The sequence below is a fragment of the Pieris rapae genome, chromosome 3, assembly GCF_905147795.1.
Source record: "Pieris rapae chromosome 3, ilPieRapa1.1, whole genome shotgun sequence".
In the NCBI taxonomy this organism is placed as follows: Eukaryota; Metazoa; Arthropoda; class Insecta; order Lepidoptera; family Pieridae; genus Pieris; species Pieris rapae.
The window spans coordinates 11,468,690-11,488,296 of record NC_059511.1 but is presented as its reverse complement, the minus strand read 5'-3'; the positions used below and the strand labels follow the sequence as shown (position 1 = coordinate 11,488,296).

Genomic DNA, 19,607 nt, shown 5'->3' with positions numbered 1-19,607 from the left:
TCCTTACAAAACTAATGAGCAATATGTTGTTTCGAAGTTACGCTCGTAAAATTATATAGGGCCCAAAATTTACTTTAATATTAACAACTTTATTTGTGTTCAGAAATCAAATCTCCACCTTTTAAATAATAAAAGTACGTGCAATTTAATCGCCTTGTTTGTTATTGATATAGGTATATATTGGTATGTTGTACAGATAATCAAGTCAAGAAAATCTACCCTCATTGTAAATCGTTTCAGAGTTTTAAATGATGTATTTGTTGAGAGAACTATACGCGATAATTGTCAAACAAACCCATCTAAATCTTTTACGAATGATACGCGAAATTCATAAAGCATGAATTACCTACGCTAATAGACCATAAGATTCGATATTTCTTTGATTTCACTTCAGTGATATCGCTTCAGTTTAAGGCTTTATGGTAATTTTGTATCTGTCATGCAGTAACCACTCTTTACGAAGTTGTGAAGGTTATTTTAAAAGTAGTCGTATATAATATGCGAGCTGCAGAGCCGCGTCATTGCCGGTCACACCTCTTGCTTCTTGGCGGATGTGAGTTGTATACACAATGAGGCTATTATATCCGAGATGTCTTTTGCTGTCTGATAATGTAATCAGGAAATGGATGATCAACATAGTTAACATCTGAATAAAGGCTTACATACACCAGATAACCAAGACCTCAATAAGAAATTGTTAATTTTTTGCCTTTAGTCATAGTAAATACTTTCGATTTTCCAATAAAAATGTTAGTAACAAGTTGGCAATAACTGTGAGCACACATGTAGCGAAAAGGAAGGTGTTTATTAGTTAATTCGTATTTTTTACTATGAGTAAGAATTCGGACATTATTCGGCATGTTGAATTCTTTATTCGACTTATTAGTTCTACTAATATTGAAGAGAGATCTAACGTCGTGGCTAGTTAAGGTCGATATCAGAAAGTGATGCAATGTGGCCAATCGGCTCAAAACCAAAGTTAAATAACTTAGGTACCTTCAGTGTGATCGTGTTGGTGTCGCTTGTATTGTGTAACGTTCAACAAATGTCTACTAAATACGTGTTTAAAATTATCGTGTAGTTGGTAAAGGTTTTATTGTTAACTTTTATGTTAGTTATAATCAAGATACTATTTTATATGTTAAGTAGAAGAAAATCTAATATTTATATATATCTAAAATTAAATAAAGTTAATAATTCTTCAATCGAAAACCGAAACATACGCATAATTAAATTAAAAAAAAATCCTATAGAAAAACAGTTATGTGACTTTGCTACATCGGTTTAACAATCATAAATAACTACCTATTTTGTTGTTGTCATTATTATCATCTATCCGTATCATCCGTAATCTTTTAGAAGTGAGTAACTGCTGTATTTTGTGATAATAAACCCCTATTCATGAGATAAGATCATCTTCATTTTCATTATCTGCTTAAGTTATATTGACATACATCTTGTTCGAGTGGATCAAGTGTAAAGACGACACTCACGTAGTGGAGATCCACCTAAGTCCTTTCTACGGTTAGCTAATTTAACATTTGAAAGTTCTTTTCTAGATTTATATTTGATCTACAATATACAGTACATGTTCTTATAAATGCTTTGATTATACAACAATGTGTTATTGCATTTATTACTAATTTAATACTAATCAAATCAAACATATATTTTTGGTATTTACATCAGACAACTGTGGGATATAAAAGTGTAAGAGCGAGTATTTGTTTGATCTATTCCATGTAAATATTATGTTTTATTATCTATCGTCGCTTTGCTAGCTGAGGAAGTGGACGTGATCCAAATAACTTGTATTTAACATTATATTAATAATAATAAGTTATTATATTAACGACATAGGTCATCAAGCAATTCTAAGACAACATTAATACGAGTAATAAGTGTTAATTACTTTAAGTAGTTAATATTTCAAGTAATAAAAACGAATCCAATGAAACCAAACTGAGCAAGCCAACGCGCGACGAGTTAAAACAGCGCTCGCTGTTTCGAGGAATTTAATTTCTTAAATAAAATGACTGACAAAAGTGAAAGTTTGGAATCTGAGAGAAAAAGTGAGAAGTTAATAGATTTGGACCATGTCCTGGTTAACGAGCTGGGCCAGTTTGGGCGATTTCAGTTCAAGTACATCTGTCTCATTGCGTTGCCTATCATGAGCTCGGCTTTCTTCAGTGACTACGTCTTCATAGCGGCTGCAGTACCGCACAGGTTAGAAGTCAAACAAATATTTTATCTGAACAATTTGTTTTAGAATGCTAAATAATCTGCAGTCCTCTTATACTTGCCGATATGGTAATACTTATTACATGGGAAAATATCAGATGTTTAAAAGCTAGGTGCAATGGCGCTGTAGATTGCAGTTATTGGGGATAAAATTGCTAAAAGGCAATGCTAATCAGCGTTAAATTATTGTTATGCATCTGGTACTTCATTGCCCATTTTATTATTCTTCTGTGTATTTTACTATAACTTATCTATAAAGGTACATATTACTATCATTGCCACAAATTTATTTACGTCTTACGATGATACAAATTTCGATGCTGTTCTTTTACTAATCAGCATACTTAGTAACTAACAATTGTCTGCCATTCCCTCGAAAAAGATTACAATGTATTTTATTACTGTTTTTTTATTTTAGTTGCACCTTATCTAGTATTTAAACTGTGTAAAATTTAAATAATTTCAGATGTCGCATTTCTGAATGCGGTGAGATAAATAAGAGTGCCGTTTTCCGCCCAGAGTGGATCACCAACGCAGTGTCGGTCAAATCGGGGGATTCTACGCTTTCCAGTTGCGAAAGATATGCACCTGCAGGCACTGGCTCTAATGGCTCTTTGCTGAACTGTCCCATAGAACTGTTCAATCATTCATATACCCAGAAATGCGATGCATTTGTGTACGAAAGAGACACTTCTGTCGTATATGACGTAAGTGTTTACGTTGAGTAATATTGGTTGTTGGTCTTTGTCTTGGTTTGAGTACTTTGATAAAATGTCTTAAGCGGATATAAATTGACCTTTCGCCCACAGTGACAGCAAAGCACTCATACGCAGTTGTGTATATAATTGATCACAATTAATTTATATAGATCAAATGTATATTTTGTACTTTAAAATATTCGATAGTTGAAAATGTATGTTCGTTTCAGTTTGATCTCGGATGTAAGGAGTGGCTCAGAACCCTTGCAGGAACCATAAGTAGCCTAGGAACGTTATTAGTTCTACCTTTCATCGGTTACATTTCTGACCATTATGGACGTCGCATGGCTCTGCTCGTCAGCATCCTCAATACGGCTATCGTAGGAGTGTTCAAGGCTTTTTCTGTAAACTATACAATGTTTTTGACTTTGCAACTACTAGAAACAACGTTAGGAGGTGGATTGTTTAGCGCTGCCTATATTTTTGGTAGGTAATTTTGAATAACAACTTTATAAATAGAAAGTTATTTCAATACAATCAGTCTATGAAATCATAAGCACGTTTTTATAAGAATTTTTTGAAGGAAATTGTATAAATTTCAGCTGCAGAGCTAGTTGGCCCCAAGTTCCGAGTATTTACCTCCGCTACATGTTCCTCGACGTTCGCCACTGGTCAGGTAGTCCTCGGTGCCGTGGCCTGGCTTGTCCAACCTTGGCGGACCTTGGTACTATCTCTCTACATCCCGGTCTTCCTTCTCTTATCTTATTACTGGGTATTCTCGGAAAGTATCAGATGGCTTTTATCAAAGAAAAGGTATGCCGAAGCTAGAATAGCACTGGAAAATGTCGCGAGAGTTAACAGAACCAAAATTAGCGAGAAATCTATGAATGAATTGATGAATCCTCCCACTAAACCGGAGAGAGTAAGTATCGATATTGGGTGTTAGGAAAAAAATAGTTTTCAAATTGCTGCTATAACCCATTACAGTCCGGACATCAGATTTATGTATCTGTTTGGCGATCATTTCTTTATTCGAATATATTAAATATAATATTCTTTGGTAAACTTTTTGGATATAAGGTATGAAGAAAATGGCATGCTTAGATAGACAACCCATTGGTGCAAATCCAGGTGGTTGTAAAACCATATTGTTTGATTTATACTTTGAATTGATATTTCAGGACGAGAATCACAGTCTGACGAAATCAATATTGCAATCCCCTGTTCTGCTCAGACGTGTATGTACAACTCCTGTCTGGTGGATCACAACTACGTTTGTTTACTACGGCCTGTCAATTAACTCAACGAGCCTGTCGAAAACAGTGTATTTAAATTATATTCTTACCGTTGCAATAGAAATACCAGGCTTCTACACGGCCGTGCTCACATTGGATAGATTCGGGAGAAAGACGACGCTTTGTACCGGATTCTTCTTTAGCGCAGCCTGTAACTTAGCATTCGTTTTTATACCAGCAGGTTAGTATACCGTATTTTGTTTGGTCTTTATTATAAATCGCGCTGGTTCATAATTTAATATCGATTTCAGAGTTGGGTGCCTTCCGCATGGTGGTGTACTTAGCGGGTAAATTCGGTATCTCACTGGTGTTCACATCTCTGTACCTCTATACGTCAGAGCTCTACCCCACCGAGTTTAGACATAGTCTCTTAGGGTTTTCATCAATGATCGGTAGAATTGGTTCTGTTTGTGCTCCGCTTACACCATTACTTGTAAGTTTTTCTTTTTGACCTAATCTAATCACCTAACGTCATCTATTTCAATAGCTTTCCATAATATATCAGTTTTTAATGTCTTTTTCTATGACATCACGATGTGAGCGCCGTTCCAGGGAGAGTTTAACATCGAATGTAACTGTTTCGTGTTGAAAGAAACAAAAAGCTAATCAGACACTTCTCTGTAAAACAAAATGTAGACGTAATATAAAGAAAAATATAGGTTGCAACTAATTGTGTCATATTCATAGTATATGCATTAGACTGACACAGCTCTAAACGACTTATTCCCATTTTCAGACTAACCTTTGGCACGGTTTGCCAAACACAATATTCGCCATTTTGGGATTGATATCTGGTGTTCTAGTTCTATCGCAACCAGAGACACTTGGAACAAACCTACCAGATACCCTGGAGGAAGCTGAAGATATCGGAAAGATAAAGGCGTAAAAGATGAAATTTTCAAAACTAAAACAACAAAAGTACACGGTTTTCATATCAAATTTAAGTTATGTCATGTCATTAACCTATTCAATGTCTTAGAGCATGTCTTGTATAAAGCAAATTAAAGTTATAAGGACAAGGGGTATATCCAGAAGGTACCTATTTAATATATAAAAGCATTGTTTTATTTTTATAAATCAGATATATCTGGTCTTTTTCTTTAACACTATTTTATAAAAAAAAGTAGGTATATAGCTTTATTTGCACATTAGTTTTTTAATATTTCATTGATAATATTACACGTCTCCAAAATTTTCTATTTGTCCTATTTAACACTTCGTTGCACGAAATAAGTACAATAAGAATATTTTAATAACAATTATCAACGGGCTGCCTTAACGCTTTCGAGCGATCTCTTCCAGGCTACCACATAGGGAAAAATAAAATAAGGTGACGACATGATTTATAATAACTAAGACATAAAGAATGGAATTAACGAATATATATATACAATGAAACCGGTATACATATTTAAATAAAGCCAAAAATCTAGTTGACCAGTGACCCTATTTGGGCCTATTTTCTTTATGAATTCCCCAATAACACCTTCAGCGTTCCAAAGAAAAGCCCAAACACAGAAAAACTCGATACACCTACTTCACATTTAAATTGCGTGAAACGTTTCGAATTGTAAAGATTGCGTCACGAACGAATCACATATTGAAAATGTTTTGCCTTTGTGCGTATGAAAATATGTACTTGTAAAATTCGTTTCGATACTGTTTAAATAATGTGTGCTATATTTTATGAAGTTTGCTTATATTGCATATATTGGTTAGCTCATTAATACCGTGCTCAATAACTCTATAAATTATAATTCTTATAATTATAGTTAATAGATAGATAGCTGATTGGAAGTGTCCATGTTATTAAATTACATCAGGCGTAGTAGCTGAAATACATGTTAAGGCAGAAAGGTTTTCTTTTTCTATGAACTATATTTATTTAATAATAATAATAGTATAGTATTGTCTTTTATTAACATAACTTTTACACATTTAATAAAACACTTTTTTACGGATTATAGTTATGTATTATTGTATTTAAACTTATAATTATTTGGACATAATTTTAAATTTAAACCGACGTTTCGCGTGCTTTACAGCGTGCGTGGTCACGGTGACTGAAGACAAAGGTGACTGAAGACATTTTGACATTTAACACCTTTGTCAAAAAGTATACTTTTTGACATTTAACACCTTTGTCTTCAGTCACCGTGACCACGCACGCTGTAAAGCACGCGAAACGTCGGTTTAAATTTAAAATTATGTCCAAATAATTATAAGTTTAAATACAATAATACATAACTATAATCCGTAAAAAAGTGTTTTATTAATAATAATAGTAATTTATTTGTAAAAATATGGTACAAAAATGTTATGGTGGTACAATCTAAAGTTCGCATATTCTGCCACACATAATGGCTTGCAAATTAGTCTAAAAAATTAGAATAGAAGTTACAATTACATTATGAGTCATATCATTATAGTCAATTCTTATATTGTTTTATCACTAGATCATTACATTATTAAAATATAATATTACGTTATCAATTTTAGTGTTTCACGCAAGTAATCATTAATTGAATAATATTTTTTCCCAAACGTAGTACATTAAGTGGTTATCGTAGGAAGATCTTTGAATGTTTTTGGTAAACGACACAAATTTTTCCCCAGGTCTACTTCGACAGTGGTCCATTCCCGTTGACTTAAAAACATTTTTTTTGTGAACCAATAATCAAGCACATGCAATTGCACATGCAAGGAAGGGATACAAGTTTGGGCTTCTTAAACAAAGGGTCGCAACTATCTAGATAGTTTGCTTCGCAAGTTGTTCTCATACATTTTCTGAACTGAATTGCCCTTATATTTTATATCTAAGTATAACATGGTTAAACGTTTCTCTTAGTAGTTTTAGCACATAAATGAAGCTGTCTATATCTGTAATTTCATCATTATAATTCTGTATTTTTTCAATATGTGCTTACCCATTACGAAACGATTTTATATACCTTTTCCAGCCATAAGTTCGGTGACTAATGAAATTGCGTTTTTCTGTTAGCCCATGAGTCTATGGATCTATAGACGGGAAATTTCGTACTGTAACACTTTATATTTTGCTTATTGTAGTATTCTTCGATGGTGAATATTTTTCCATTGTTAAAGAGATTTTTGTGCTTTTCACCTGCGTATCACAATAGAAGAAGTTTATATCGATACAATCGCATTAATTCTAAAGATTGATTTAGAGCATGTCTTGTATATAATAAAAAGCACCGAACTTCAAGTCTTGTTTTATAATCCTCCACAAAGTCCTAGCGGGAATCTTCATTACTCGCTATAAGATTTTTTGCTTCCTGGATTTGACAAATACTGGCTTTACGTCATTAACAGCCTTTGTAGTTTTATATCTGTTGATAGTATGATTTACGAAGATGGGGCTGATACCAAGCTTTAGAAGTGTCTGGACCGACGACTCCACTCAATTTGTGCAAGTCGATCACAGCAATCCTGTTTTCTGTAACATCCTATTCCATATTGTTATTTGATAATGAACACGAAAAAAAATGTAAAATGGTGCAAAATCGAAAAAAGTTTTAGAATTATATAAGTGTTCCGAATTCAAAATAATTAAAAAGTTGAAAAAAAAATAAAAGTTTTCATGTCAGTATTCAGTATCAGTATTTATGGCTAGACTAGTTACATGCACCATGCTGAGAGTGGTGACACCAAGGAAAGCTTTGACACAAAATTATTGAAACCATAATGAATGAAATGCATTGATAACCTTTCATTGTCAACTAATTAAATTCTGTTTTTTTTTCTTTTTTGTTTTATACTAAAAATGTTTGGAATGTTTACCTTCTTGTTATAAAAAAGAACTATTTGTAAAGATTTGTAATTGGCCCACAATGTTATATATATAATATACATCTATTTCTGTATTGTGTTGTAAATCTTCTAATAAATAAATTATTGGGTTGGACATTTTTTTTTCAATCTGTGTTAATCTAGAATTATAAGTAATTGCGCTTAGATAATGTAATAAAAAAGTGTAAACAATACTGTAATAGTAGTAAATTTCAAGTTTAAATCATTCTAAAAGTATCACAGTGGCCAAAAAAATCACCAGGAAATTATTCTTTAAAAAATCCAGTTACAGTCATAATAATAAAGTTTCCAGATCTTGATTTAATCAATATTTATCAATCGTGTATTAAGTATTTATTAAAATTAATCGCAATCGCACTACCGTACTCAGTGTGGGACGGAAAGAGTGAGAGATCGGGCGGTGTCGTACAGTTAAAAAAAATGGAGGACGCAAGAGACGAAATAAAAACTGGTGAAATAAAGAGAATAGATTTAGATGATGTTTTAGTAAACGAGTTGGGTCAATTTGGACCATTTCAGCTTCGTTACATGGTCCTTGTATCGATTCCGCTTATTTTGTCCGCCGCTATGGGTGAATATATTTTCTCAGCCGCAGCCATCCCTCACAGGTAACTCAGAACTTTAAAACAGTTAATGTTTTTGGTGTTTAATTATTATTAATAAATCGTTTGTGTTCAAGATGTCGTGTCCCAGAGTGCGGTGAAGATTCGAAATTAGTCCCCTTTGACCCCGATTGGTTAACGAATGCTATGCCCGAGAGTACGTCAGCATCCACCTGCGGTCGCTACCGACCCAGAAATATTAGTCTTAACAGCTCTTTAGATTTCTGTCCCGCAGAACTCTTCGACTCGTCAGTCACTGTTGAATGTGATAGTTACGTCTATGCACGAGACAACTCAGTTGTCTATGAAGTAAGTAGATTTTCTCTTCAATAAATAATTATATCCATCAAAAAAGTAAAAATATTTTTTTTTTCAGTTTGATCTCGGCTGTCAGGAGGTCATGCGAGTATTAGCGGGGACGCTTAATAGCGTAGGAACTTTACTTGTGTTACCCATAACAGGCTATGTATCGGATAGATTTGGACGGAGAATAGCGTTGGTCATAAGTGTATTTAATATTGCATTAATCGGCTTTATCCGAGCTTTTTCAGTAAATTACAATATGTACTTGGCCCTTCAAATTCTACAAACTACACTTGGAGCTGGAAGCTTCAGTGCAGCGTATATCTTTGGTGAGAAGTTTGATATAAAATCATTTGAAGTTATATTGAATTAATATTACTACAGGTAATATTGAACTATTGGACAGAGACCATAAATTCAGAATAAAATAAAACATTCCTTGTTACAGCTGCTGAGCTGGTTGGGCCCAAATGGAGAGTGTTGGCCAGTGCCACAGCAACGTCTATGTTCGCAACTGGACAAGTGATTTTGGGTGCAGTAGCTTGGGTTATTCAGCCTTGGCGCTACATGATTATGGCCATCCATATTCCCTCTTTTCTCATTATCTCCTATTATTGGATTTTGTCCGAGAGCATCAGATGGCTTCTATCAAAGCAAAGGTTTGAAGAAGCTAGGACGGTATTAGAAAATATTGCAAGAGTGAACAAGACACAGATCAGTGAAAAGTCCATGCAAGGACTGTTGATGCCACCCGCAGTCACTGCGGAATCAGTGAAGGTACTCCATTATATCTTATTATTCACGACTTTTAACATACTCATCGTAAATATGGCGTGGTGTATTCATAATATATCTGATTGATAAATTGGTATAGTTAACTTTAAAAAAGAATATATATAAAACTTTAATTAAATATTTTATCACTCGGTATTACTTTACAGGGTTGCGGTGAAATTCTCTGTTCTTGTTCTCAGTAGACTCTAGATTCTTGAAGCCAATAGTATTTTTATATAAAATTGTTGATAAATTTTAACGATTACTCTTACTAATTATTCAAAAGTTTATCGCCGATATGTGATTTTCATAACATATTTACAATGACCTAATTGATTGATTACTGCAAGATAATATAGGATATTAACAATTATAAAAAACACGGTTTTGAAATGAATCATTTTATACTGTCACGTCCTAGCAACATTTTTGATAGACATATATATATATATATGTATATGTTATATATATATATATATATTATATATGTTATATGAATGTTTTCATAGCCTAGTACAAAAACGTAAATTGATTTCTGAATCTTACTTTTTTACATGTATGTACTTATTTATTAAGGAAGTTTACTTATTCTCTTTATATTTCCAGGAAAGCAAGGATGGCCTTCTGAAAACAATATTTAGGTCGAAAATCTTATTACGCCGTGTCTGCACCACCCCCGTTTGGTGGATTACCACAACCTTCGTCTACTACGGTCTCTCTATCAACTCTACCAGTCTCTCTGACACAATCTACCTGAACTTCATTTTGACCGTTGCCATCGAGATTCCAGGATATTTTACGGCTGTTTTCATTTTGGACAGGATTGGACGGAAACCCACTCTGTCAGCTGGGTTCTTTTTCAGCGCCGCGTGTAATATAGCTTTCGTCTTCATTCCCTCAGGTAAGATATGTACTGCAATTATGAGTAATACGGTTATAAGTTTAATCAATATTAACAATTCGGCTGTGTGTGTATGTTTTGATTTTTCGATTAGAATCTCAATCGGATATGTTTAATAATTAATTATATTTTCGTCATGATTATGAATAATGGGTTTTATGCAATTTATCATTCGATGGTCACAATGATTGGTTGTAATTGATTTATTCAATCAAAACGCGATCAAAAGTAGTGATAAACTGATAAAAAAATATTGGTCGCGTATTAATTAATAGTTGAGATTTTGGTCTCTATATCACTATAGCTTGATAAAATATAGACTTTAAATTGTGTTATTAAATTATTATTGGAGAACCTATCGTGGTTATATATCTGACAATGATTTTAACACAGAACAGGAAGAAGTGCAAAAACAATGGTGCTAATCAAATGTCGTATTTGTGTACAACAAAGTAAATTCTAAATAATTAATATAGGTAAACAAGTGCACTTATGAACGTTAGAAAACAAGTTAAATTAATTCTATATTTACATTTATTACCAGTTTTCAAGTCAAGTGCATAGAGCGGGCAGGAAGAACTGCCAAGAAACTTTACGCCACGCTTCTGTATATAACCTAATCCGTAGAATACCGTACGACATATAAAGCCAACCTACACCTAGATATTTAGAAGTATAATCCCATCAGCTTGCTATCCGTATTATATAAATTGTTTATATCAATATTACCGAGCACAATATCAACGAAAATTGACATCAAATAACAAGTAGATCAAGAACTGGAAACCTGTCGCCCAGAATATTCTACGATCGACCACTTTCACATCGAACAAAGCATCGAAAACATAATGAATTTTAATAATTAAATAATGAAATAATTACATAATGAATACACCTACAGCATTTGTAGACAATTCGAAAGGGTTCGACAGTAATAATTTTTACCTCAATTTCAAATAGTACTACGTTTACTACCTGTAACTAAATTGTATAGAGTAAAATTGCTTATCTTCTAGAATTGAAAGTATGAAATCTGTTCTAGAGCTCATCGTGGCCCGTCTGTTGGTGTACCTCGCAGGTAAATTCGGTATCTCGTTGGTACTTACTTCTCTGTACCTCTACACATCAGAGCTGTATCCCACAGAATTTAGACACACGTTATTGGCTTTCTCCTCGATGATTGGCAGAATAGGGGCCATCATAGCACCGCTCACACCTGCACTTGTAAGTATTTTTATATCAAACGACAACCATCCACCTTACTTCCATATTGTAGAAAACTTGCCTTATTCCAGTGATTTATATATAGCTTATTTCTGTGAGGATTTTTGGTCACAGTAAACAAAATAAGGGACTAACGTTCCAGGTAAAATTGTGGGATAAGACTGAATTAGTTTCTTAAAAATATTAAATTTTTCTTTTTATCACAGATGGACTATTGGCACGGCATTCCGTCAATGTTGTTTGGAGGCATGTGTATACTCTCTGGTCTACTGATTCTCACTCAACCCGAAACATTGGGCACCAAAATGCCTGATACTCTTGCTGATGCAGAGGCTATTGGAAGGGACAAGAAATGATGTAAGATGCAGGAACGATGAAGGAAATATTTAAGTCGAATCATTATAATTTTATTCATAGTAATAAATATTTATTATTTTTTATATAAATTCTAGTTTTATTTGTGTTTCAATTAAGTACATACTATACGTATGTCGAGTCATTTAAAAGAACTACACTAACTGATCTTTATTCGAAAGTTTATCAGGCCTTATAAAAATGCTTGAAATCATTTCTGTTTCATTTCAACCAAAGAAACTGTCGAGTCTCGTCTTCTGGCGTTAGTTCTATTGCGTTCAGTCTTCTTATATATTAGCAATTTAATATTATATTATGCAAATCACAAATTAGGCTATTATTACCCACTGATAATAAAATGAATCACAGTTTTACACTATATTTCTCTAATCATTGTTAGTTTTTGTTAATTGTTTTATTTAACACAAACAAGAGAAATTAATTTGTATTCTCAGAGAGACTTGCATGAAAATGACCATATTAAGGACCTGGACTAAAAGTAACGTCTTTTTCTTGGCTTCCTATCAAAAATGTTGCACATACATAAAATCTTACACAACATAACATATATATTTTAACATAGATATTGTGTGAAATGTCCAATGTGCTCCACGCTATTTTAATGTGTATATAATCTAAATAATTGTTAAGTATTGTGTATGTCGTACTCTGTAAGACACAGAATTCAATAAAAAAAAATTAGTTGGAGACTTAGTCAACTTTTATTAGTCCCATTATCATTCCAATTTTCCCTTTTTTACCCTTAATGGAATATTATTTCAAAAAAATTTAATTAAATGTCTATAATGTGAAAAAAGTTTCACTTTTACCGTGATTTCATAAAACCACACAAAATTGTTTTGGCTGTTTTGGGTCATTTATAAAATTGTGAATATTATAATAGCAATATAATGTATAATGTATAGGAAAAGAATTAAATTAATAGACTCACGAAAGCGTAATTATACAACTAGAATGTAATAGAATTGCCTATTAATTAATTAAAATTAATAGGCAAAACAATTACTACAAATAGCTATAATTTTAATAAAGTTCGAACTGCGGCAGAACAGGCAGAGCGTGAGGTACCTCTTAGACCTCACCTGACACAGCATAGGGAGCACCCCGTAGGAGACACCGGATGATGACCGGTACCGGTACTGAGCGTCCAAAAAGAGTTAGAGAAACATTTGAGTACGATGAGTTCCAAAGAAAAGCCCAAGAAAAGCGAAACTCAATACACCTACTTCACATTTAAATTGTGTGAAACGTTTCGAATTGTAAAGATATGATTGTATAATAGAATTGTCACGAACGGATCATATATTAAAATGCCTTTGAGCATATGCAAATACTTATAAAATTCGTTTCGATATTGTTTAAACAATGTGTGTAATATATTATAAAATTTGCTGGGACAGCATTAGTATATAATATTCGATAGCTCATTCAGAATTAAGCGTGTTCAATAACTCTAATAAAACCTCATCTTATATTCATTGTTATATCTAACTAATGCCCTGTCAATATGATAAGATTAAAGTTACATTCTCACTACAAGATACATAGATCGACGTAACGATTTAGATTAAATTTGTCTCTAAAAATTACAAATTGAAATACAGCCGAGTGTTAAGTTAAATACTATAAGTTTCATTTTATATGTTACGTTAGAAAAATGTGTGAAGCCAAGGATATGGCCGCAGAAGAAACGGTTAAGAGAAGTGTAGATTTGGACTATGTGTTGGTGAATGAGTTGGGCCAGTTTGGACGATTTCAGATTAAATACATATGTCTCATTGCACTTCCAATGATGAGTTCGGGGTTCTTTGGCGATTATGTGTTTACGGCCACCGCGCTTCCACATAGGTTTGTGTTACGTTGGAATTGTGATTATAAGTTGTTTTATTTTATTCTACCGAGAAATGATCTTCAATGCAAAGCAGTTCGAATAGTGAACGAAAAGAATCGATCCCTTGGCGTTGTGTAGAGATGTGAGTCCCTCTGCATCTTCTACTGCATTTATCATGGACAGTGTTCGGATTAATTAATACCTGCAGCTGAGTTTCATCATTGGATGTCAAGGCAGAGTACCCCAGTTGCACCCGTATTATCACCACTATGTGGAGCCAGCTACAGAAGTATTGCCGTGCCAATTCGACTTTCATTAAGGGTCATTTAAAAAAAGTGCGTACTAATTTAAAAGAGGCCGACAACACCCCCTTGCATATGCATTATCCATCATGGATAATACATTATCAATCAAGAATAATCATAAATTTAGTACAAAGTTCTTATATGCTGAAACTTATGATTCTTGTCTTCATCAGATGTCGTATTCCCGAGTGCGGTGAGAGTAGTAAGAGTGATGTCTTCGATCCAGACTGGATCACCAATGCAATACCACGAACAGATGCAAGAGCAAGCTGTGAAAGATATGCGCCCGCGCATACTGGCTATAACGGATCCTTGCTTCACTGCCCCATAGATCTCTTTGATCACTTAATCACACAAAAATGCGATGAATTTGTCTACGATGGCGTTTCTTCTGTTGTATACGATGTTAGTATCTTTTACTAACCTTTTTTTTTAAATTACAACGTAAAAGTATAGCAATATAATTAATTATCTTTTGCAGTTTGACCTGGGATGTAAAGAATGGCTTAGAACCCTGGCTGGGACGCTGAGTAGTCTAGGCACGTTATTGGTCCTACCACTTGTCGGCTACATCTCTGACCACTTTGGGCGACGCATGGCATTACTCTTCAGTGTCTTCAACACGGCCCTAATTGGGGTTTTCAAGGCTTTTTCAGTAAACTACACCATGTTTCTTGCTCTACAACTACTGCAAACTACTTTAGGAGCAGGATTAGCAAGTTCTGCTTACATTTTTTGTTAGTACTTGTTTTTGGCTCTTACTATTTTAGTCAAAGTTTTTTTAATAAATCAGCATCCTTATTAAAACACATTTTTAGGAGCTCACTTGGTCATTTTTAAAATTTAGAATTCAATATGTTTTTCTTAAATGCAATGATTATTTTGTTTAATTACAGCCACCGAGTTAGTAGGCCCTAGGTATCGAGTTCTTACGTCCGCTACATCTTCGGCAACGTTTGCCTGCGGGGAGGTAGTTCTAGGTGTAGTAGCCTGGCTTGTGCGCCCGTGGCGATTTCTACTCCTAACCCTGTATATCCCGGTCTTTCTTCTTTTATCGTACTATTGGATATTGTCTGAAAGCGTCCGGTGGCTGTTAGCAAAGAAGAAATACGCTGAAGCTAGACAAGTACTAGAAAACGTCGCTAAAACAAATAAAACAAACATAAGTGCGAAATCTATGGATGCTTTATTGAATCCTCCCACAAGAAACTTAAAAGTATGTATTTTCATTTGAAATATTTAACTCCTCATATAAATAGTTTAGCAAGTTATTATAACAAAGACTGGCGTCGTTTGTAAAGTAGTTAAATTTCTTAAGGAAGATGTAACATAATTAGACATTGTCTATAAATCTTTCATAAAAAGGTCCCTTAACCCCCAACTCATCTCTCTGAATCGGCAAACAAGTGAGTGTCTTAACCATTATTACTCTATTATACGTACTCGCTTATCTGCTAGTTTTAATGGTCCAGTGAATAGGCTATCTCGCTCTTACAACTTTATAATAATCATTTATGAAAATATTGATGTGTTTTACAACATTCTACCACCTTACCGTAACTTTGTTTTGCAGGCTCTTATTGTAGTTTAAGTTTTCATTTTGTTTGTTTGTATAAAAATAACAGTAATAAATGTTATTTTTATCTTTTAGTTCTTATTAATTTGAAATTTTTAAATAAATATCATAAAAATAAATAGACTTTAAAATTCATAACATTTTTTTTTTAATATTTTAGAATTTGCAGACTGATCGACGGAATCTAATACAATCAATCTTTAAATCGAAAATTCTTTTGAGACGCGTGTGTACTACACCGATCTGGTGGATAAGCACAACATTCGTCTACTACGGCCTGTCTATTAATTCCACGAATCTATCAAAGACAATACACCTCAACTACATCCTGACAGTTGCAATAGAAATACCAGGCTTCTACACGGCCGTGCTCACATTGGATCGATTCGGGAGAAAGACGACGCTTTGTACCGGTTTCTTCTTCAGCGCAGCCTGTAACTTAGCATTCGTTTTTATACCAGCAGGTGAGATTCTTTTTGATAAAGTGTACAATTCAGATTAAATTCGCGTAATTTAAAATGTTTCTTTGTTGTAGATCTCACAGTACTCCGGCTGGTAGTGTACCTGGCTGGTAAATTCGGTATCTCACTGGTGTTCACATCTCTGTACCTCTATACGTCAGAGCTCTACCCCACCGAGTTTAGACACTGTCTCTTGGGCTTCTCATCAATGGTCGGTCGGATTGGTTCTATATGCGCACCTCTTACACCACTTCTTGTAAGTTATTACATTGTATAATGTGTATACCTAGGTAACTCTAAAAATGTTTAGAAAATGAAAAACGCCTTAATGTAGAAAGTTGCCAATACTTTAATTGTTTTTAGAAGTAAAGTCTCCGTTCTTCTCTACACATCGTCGCTTTCGATGGAACTACTGAGAAAAGCAGTGGGCCCATTCTATCTGAAGGATCTCTTCTATGTCATTTTCGTTCAGGGCTCGTAAAGCGAATACCTCGAATTTTATCTTTAGTTCCGGGGAATAAATGAAAGTTGCAGGGCGCCAGGTGAGGACTGTATGGCAGATGACTGAAGCTGAAGCTGAAGCATTGTCGTGGTGAAGGAGGATCCTGCTTCGAGGGCGCTGCTGTCGAATTTTTCCAAGATAACAGGCAAACCAGTTTCCAGTAACTGTCCTTCCATCTTCCAGCACAACTGTCGCGATATGACCTTTCCGACTAAAGAATGAAGCAATCATATATTTTCCTTAACTTATTTCTTTCTTTACCTTAGTTGGCCGATCCTCGAAAGGAAACACCCACCCACCCAAGTTATAACAAATCATAGACCGAACATTTTCTCGCGTTAAGTTCATTTTCACGTGTAACAAGAGTTTAAGATTTGCCGACAATTCACAAAACCAAATAACAATTGAATGCAATATACATTATGTTACCAAAGTGTTCTAAAATTGAAATTCAAATATTCAAAAAAAGTTTTCATTAGTTATGTTAGAAACTGGGCAGTTCTAAACATTTTCAGTGTTACCCACGTACATAATATTATGTAAAATGGTACATTAATACAACGGCCATGCTTTCAGACAAATTATTGGCTTGGTTTGCCAAACACAGTGTTCGCTATATTGGGCTTAATGTCAGGCCTCTCGGTCCTCACGCAGCCTGAAACTTTTGGAAAGAAATTGCCGGATACCTTGGAGGAGGCCGAAATTATTGGAAAATAAGGTCCCGAGGACAATTACAAGTGTATGACATGAAACGTAGAAGTTGCATTAAGGCAGAAAGGATTTCTTTTTCTATAAAACTTTATAGCATTTAATATTAATAATAATAATGATAATTATTAGCATATTCTGCCACACGGTGCGGCGTACAAATTTGTCTTAAAAGATAGAATATATATTTCAAGCAAGTAATCATTAATTGGATAATATTTTGAATAAAACTGTAGTATTAAGACCTTTGCGTGTTTTGGTAAGCCCTGTAATGTGGCAATAATCTTGATTGCCACACAAAAGGCGTTTTTCTTTTACAATTCCGGAAATGATTTTGGCCAATTGTTACCCATGACGGAGAGTGCTCCATTCCCGTTACTCTGTTATTATTATACTAGTCTGGCCATAACTACTGTTACATAAAACTTTCATTTTTTTACTTTACAAATATTTTGAATTTGGAATTTGGGATTATGCGCCATTTCACATTTTTTCGTGTTCATTATCAAATTAGAATATGAAATGGAGTGTTAAAGAAAATAGGATTGCATTGACCTTTTTGGCATTGCCTTGCACAAAGTGGGTGTAGCTGTCGGTCATTGGCTAGACACTTCTAAAGATCAGCCGTATATTCGTATATCGTACTCTCGACAAATACAACAACCGGTCGCCGTCAGGTGCTGTTAGAACTACAAAGGCTGTTAATGCAGTAAAAGTCAGAATTCGTCAAAATCTCATTAAGAAATAAAAAATCCTCCTAAATCATCTGTCGCATATTTAAAACAAGACCTGAAGTTCGGTGCTATTACAATTATTATATTACAATTAAAGAGAGTGAAAAGCACAGAAATCACATCTTTACCAATGAAAAAATGTTCACCGTCGAAGAACACTACAATTAGCAAAATTATAAAATGGACGCTCACACTTCTAAAGATGCCGCTCAAGTGATCGCAAAGGTAAAACGTGGTCATCATCCTGCGTCAATGATGGTTTGGTGGGACATAAGTCCCCTTGATAATAAGGAGTCACATAACTAAATTTTTGTGAAAAGGAGTGAAAACATCATCGAAAGTGTATCAAGATACAGTCTTGGATCATGTGAATCTCTATATTTGCATATAATATCTATAACTACACTGTTTACATACTGTATAATATGTGCTAATGATAATATAAATAAATAAAAAAATCTGCGTTTACTACACAAGGTGTTATGCAACAGAATTGCCATCTACAATTCTAATATGTAACTACTTAACGAATACATCAACCGCGTGTATATTTTCGCGATCTCCCTTTGTCACTCTCTCAATCGGCATCAATCGCTTCCTCCCTTCGACAAAATAGTTCGTTGGAGGGCTGTGTTTACTCATCCAAGCAGGCGCTGATTGAGTAACTCATCGTTAGTATATTACCAATTGTTGGCCTAATTTGCAAGTCTGGCCACTACGGAAAAAAATCACAAATTGTGCCAATATAAAGTTCCTTACCAAAGTAAAGACTCCAGAAACCAAGGGATGTTTATGGGGAGTCCGCTACAGGTAAAGCCATGATTTATAAATGGCACGCTCTTTTCTAACAAGGAAGGGACCCGAAGACGATCACCGATCTGTAAGGGCCGATTGAGGCTTCCACGCCAGAAATAGTTGAAAAAGTTAAAAATGCTGCTCCACAAATTGCTCTAACACATTTTAATAAGGCAAAATTACCCTATTTACTTCGACTGAATTTCCCCAAACTAGAATTCAATCTAAGATGAAATATATACATAAAAAGCAGTATCGTATCATGGTTAACAGTTACCTTTAGTAGTTTTAACACATAAACGACGTTGTGTACATCTAGTTCTGTAATTTTATAATATGTGCTTATCAATTACAAAATGAATAACAATACAATTAAAATACGCGCTCACTCATTATTTCTAATTTGAAATGATGTACACCGCTTAAACTCGGTTACCTTATCTTATATTTT

The 19,607-nt window shown here is 34.2% G+C and overlaps 3 protein-coding genes across 6 annotated transcripts; all 3 read left to right on the top strand.

Moving 5' to 3' along the window:
• Positions 1–429: 429 nt before the first annotated feature.
• Positions 430–5,370, top strand: LOC110997677 (organic cation transporter protein). 3 transcript variants are annotated; one of them, XM_045634423.1, is made up of 8 exons: positions 430–800; positions 1,861–2,226; positions 2,708–2,948; positions 3,170–3,425; positions 3,542–3,861; positions 4,121–4,415; positions 4,486–4,667; positions 4,971–5,370. In XM_045634423.1, exons 2-8 carry the CDS (start codon positions 2,033–2,035, stop codon positions 5,118–5,120), a joined length of 1,638 nt encoding a protein of 545 aa, XP_045490379.1. In that variant the 5' UTR covers positions 430–800; positions 1,861–2,032; the 3' UTR covers positions 5,121–5,370. The 3 variants fall into 3 exon arrangements, with proteins under 3 accessions (XP_045490379.1, XP_045490380.1, XP_045490378.1); XM_045634424.1 differs by lacking the exon at positions 430–800 and adding an exon at positions 825–1,084; XM_045634422.1 differs by lacking the exon at positions 430–800 and adding an exon at positions 1,240–1,524.
• A 3,055-nt stretch (positions 5,371–8,425) lies between these two features.
• LOC110997678 (organic cation transporter protein-like) lies at positions 8,426–12,267 on the top strand. The gene is made up of 7 exons (XM_022265936.2): positions 8,426–8,673; positions 8,745–8,976; positions 9,044–9,299; positions 9,419–9,747; positions 10,351–10,645; positions 11,688–11,869; positions 12,076–12,267. The coding sequence occupies exons 1-7, from the start codon at positions 8,486–8,488 to the stop codon at positions 12,223–12,225; spliced, it is 1,632 nt and encodes a 543-aa protein (XP_022121628.2). The 5' UTR covers positions 8,426–8,485; the 3' UTR covers positions 12,226–12,267.
• A 1,511-nt stretch (positions 12,268–13,778) lies between these two features.
• Positions 13,779–18,786, top strand: LOC110997674 (organic cation transporter protein-like). Of its 2 annotated transcripts, none has more exons than XM_022265931.2 (7): positions 13,779–14,092; positions 14,554–14,785; positions 14,862–15,117; positions 15,277–15,596; positions 16,126–16,420; positions 16,492–16,673; positions 17,496–18,786. In XM_022265931.2, the coding sequence occupies exons 1-7, from the start codon at positions 13,902–13,904 to the stop codon at positions 17,634–17,636; spliced, it is 1,617 nt and encodes a 538-aa protein (XP_022121623.2). In that variant the 5' UTR covers positions 13,779–13,901; the 3' UTR covers positions 17,637–18,786. The 2 variants fall into 2 exon arrangements, with proteins under 2 accessions (XP_022121623.2, XP_022121622.2); XM_022265930.2 differs by having other exon boundaries at positions 16,117–16,420.
• The last annotated feature ends 821 nt before the right edge of the window (positions 18,787–19,607 follow it).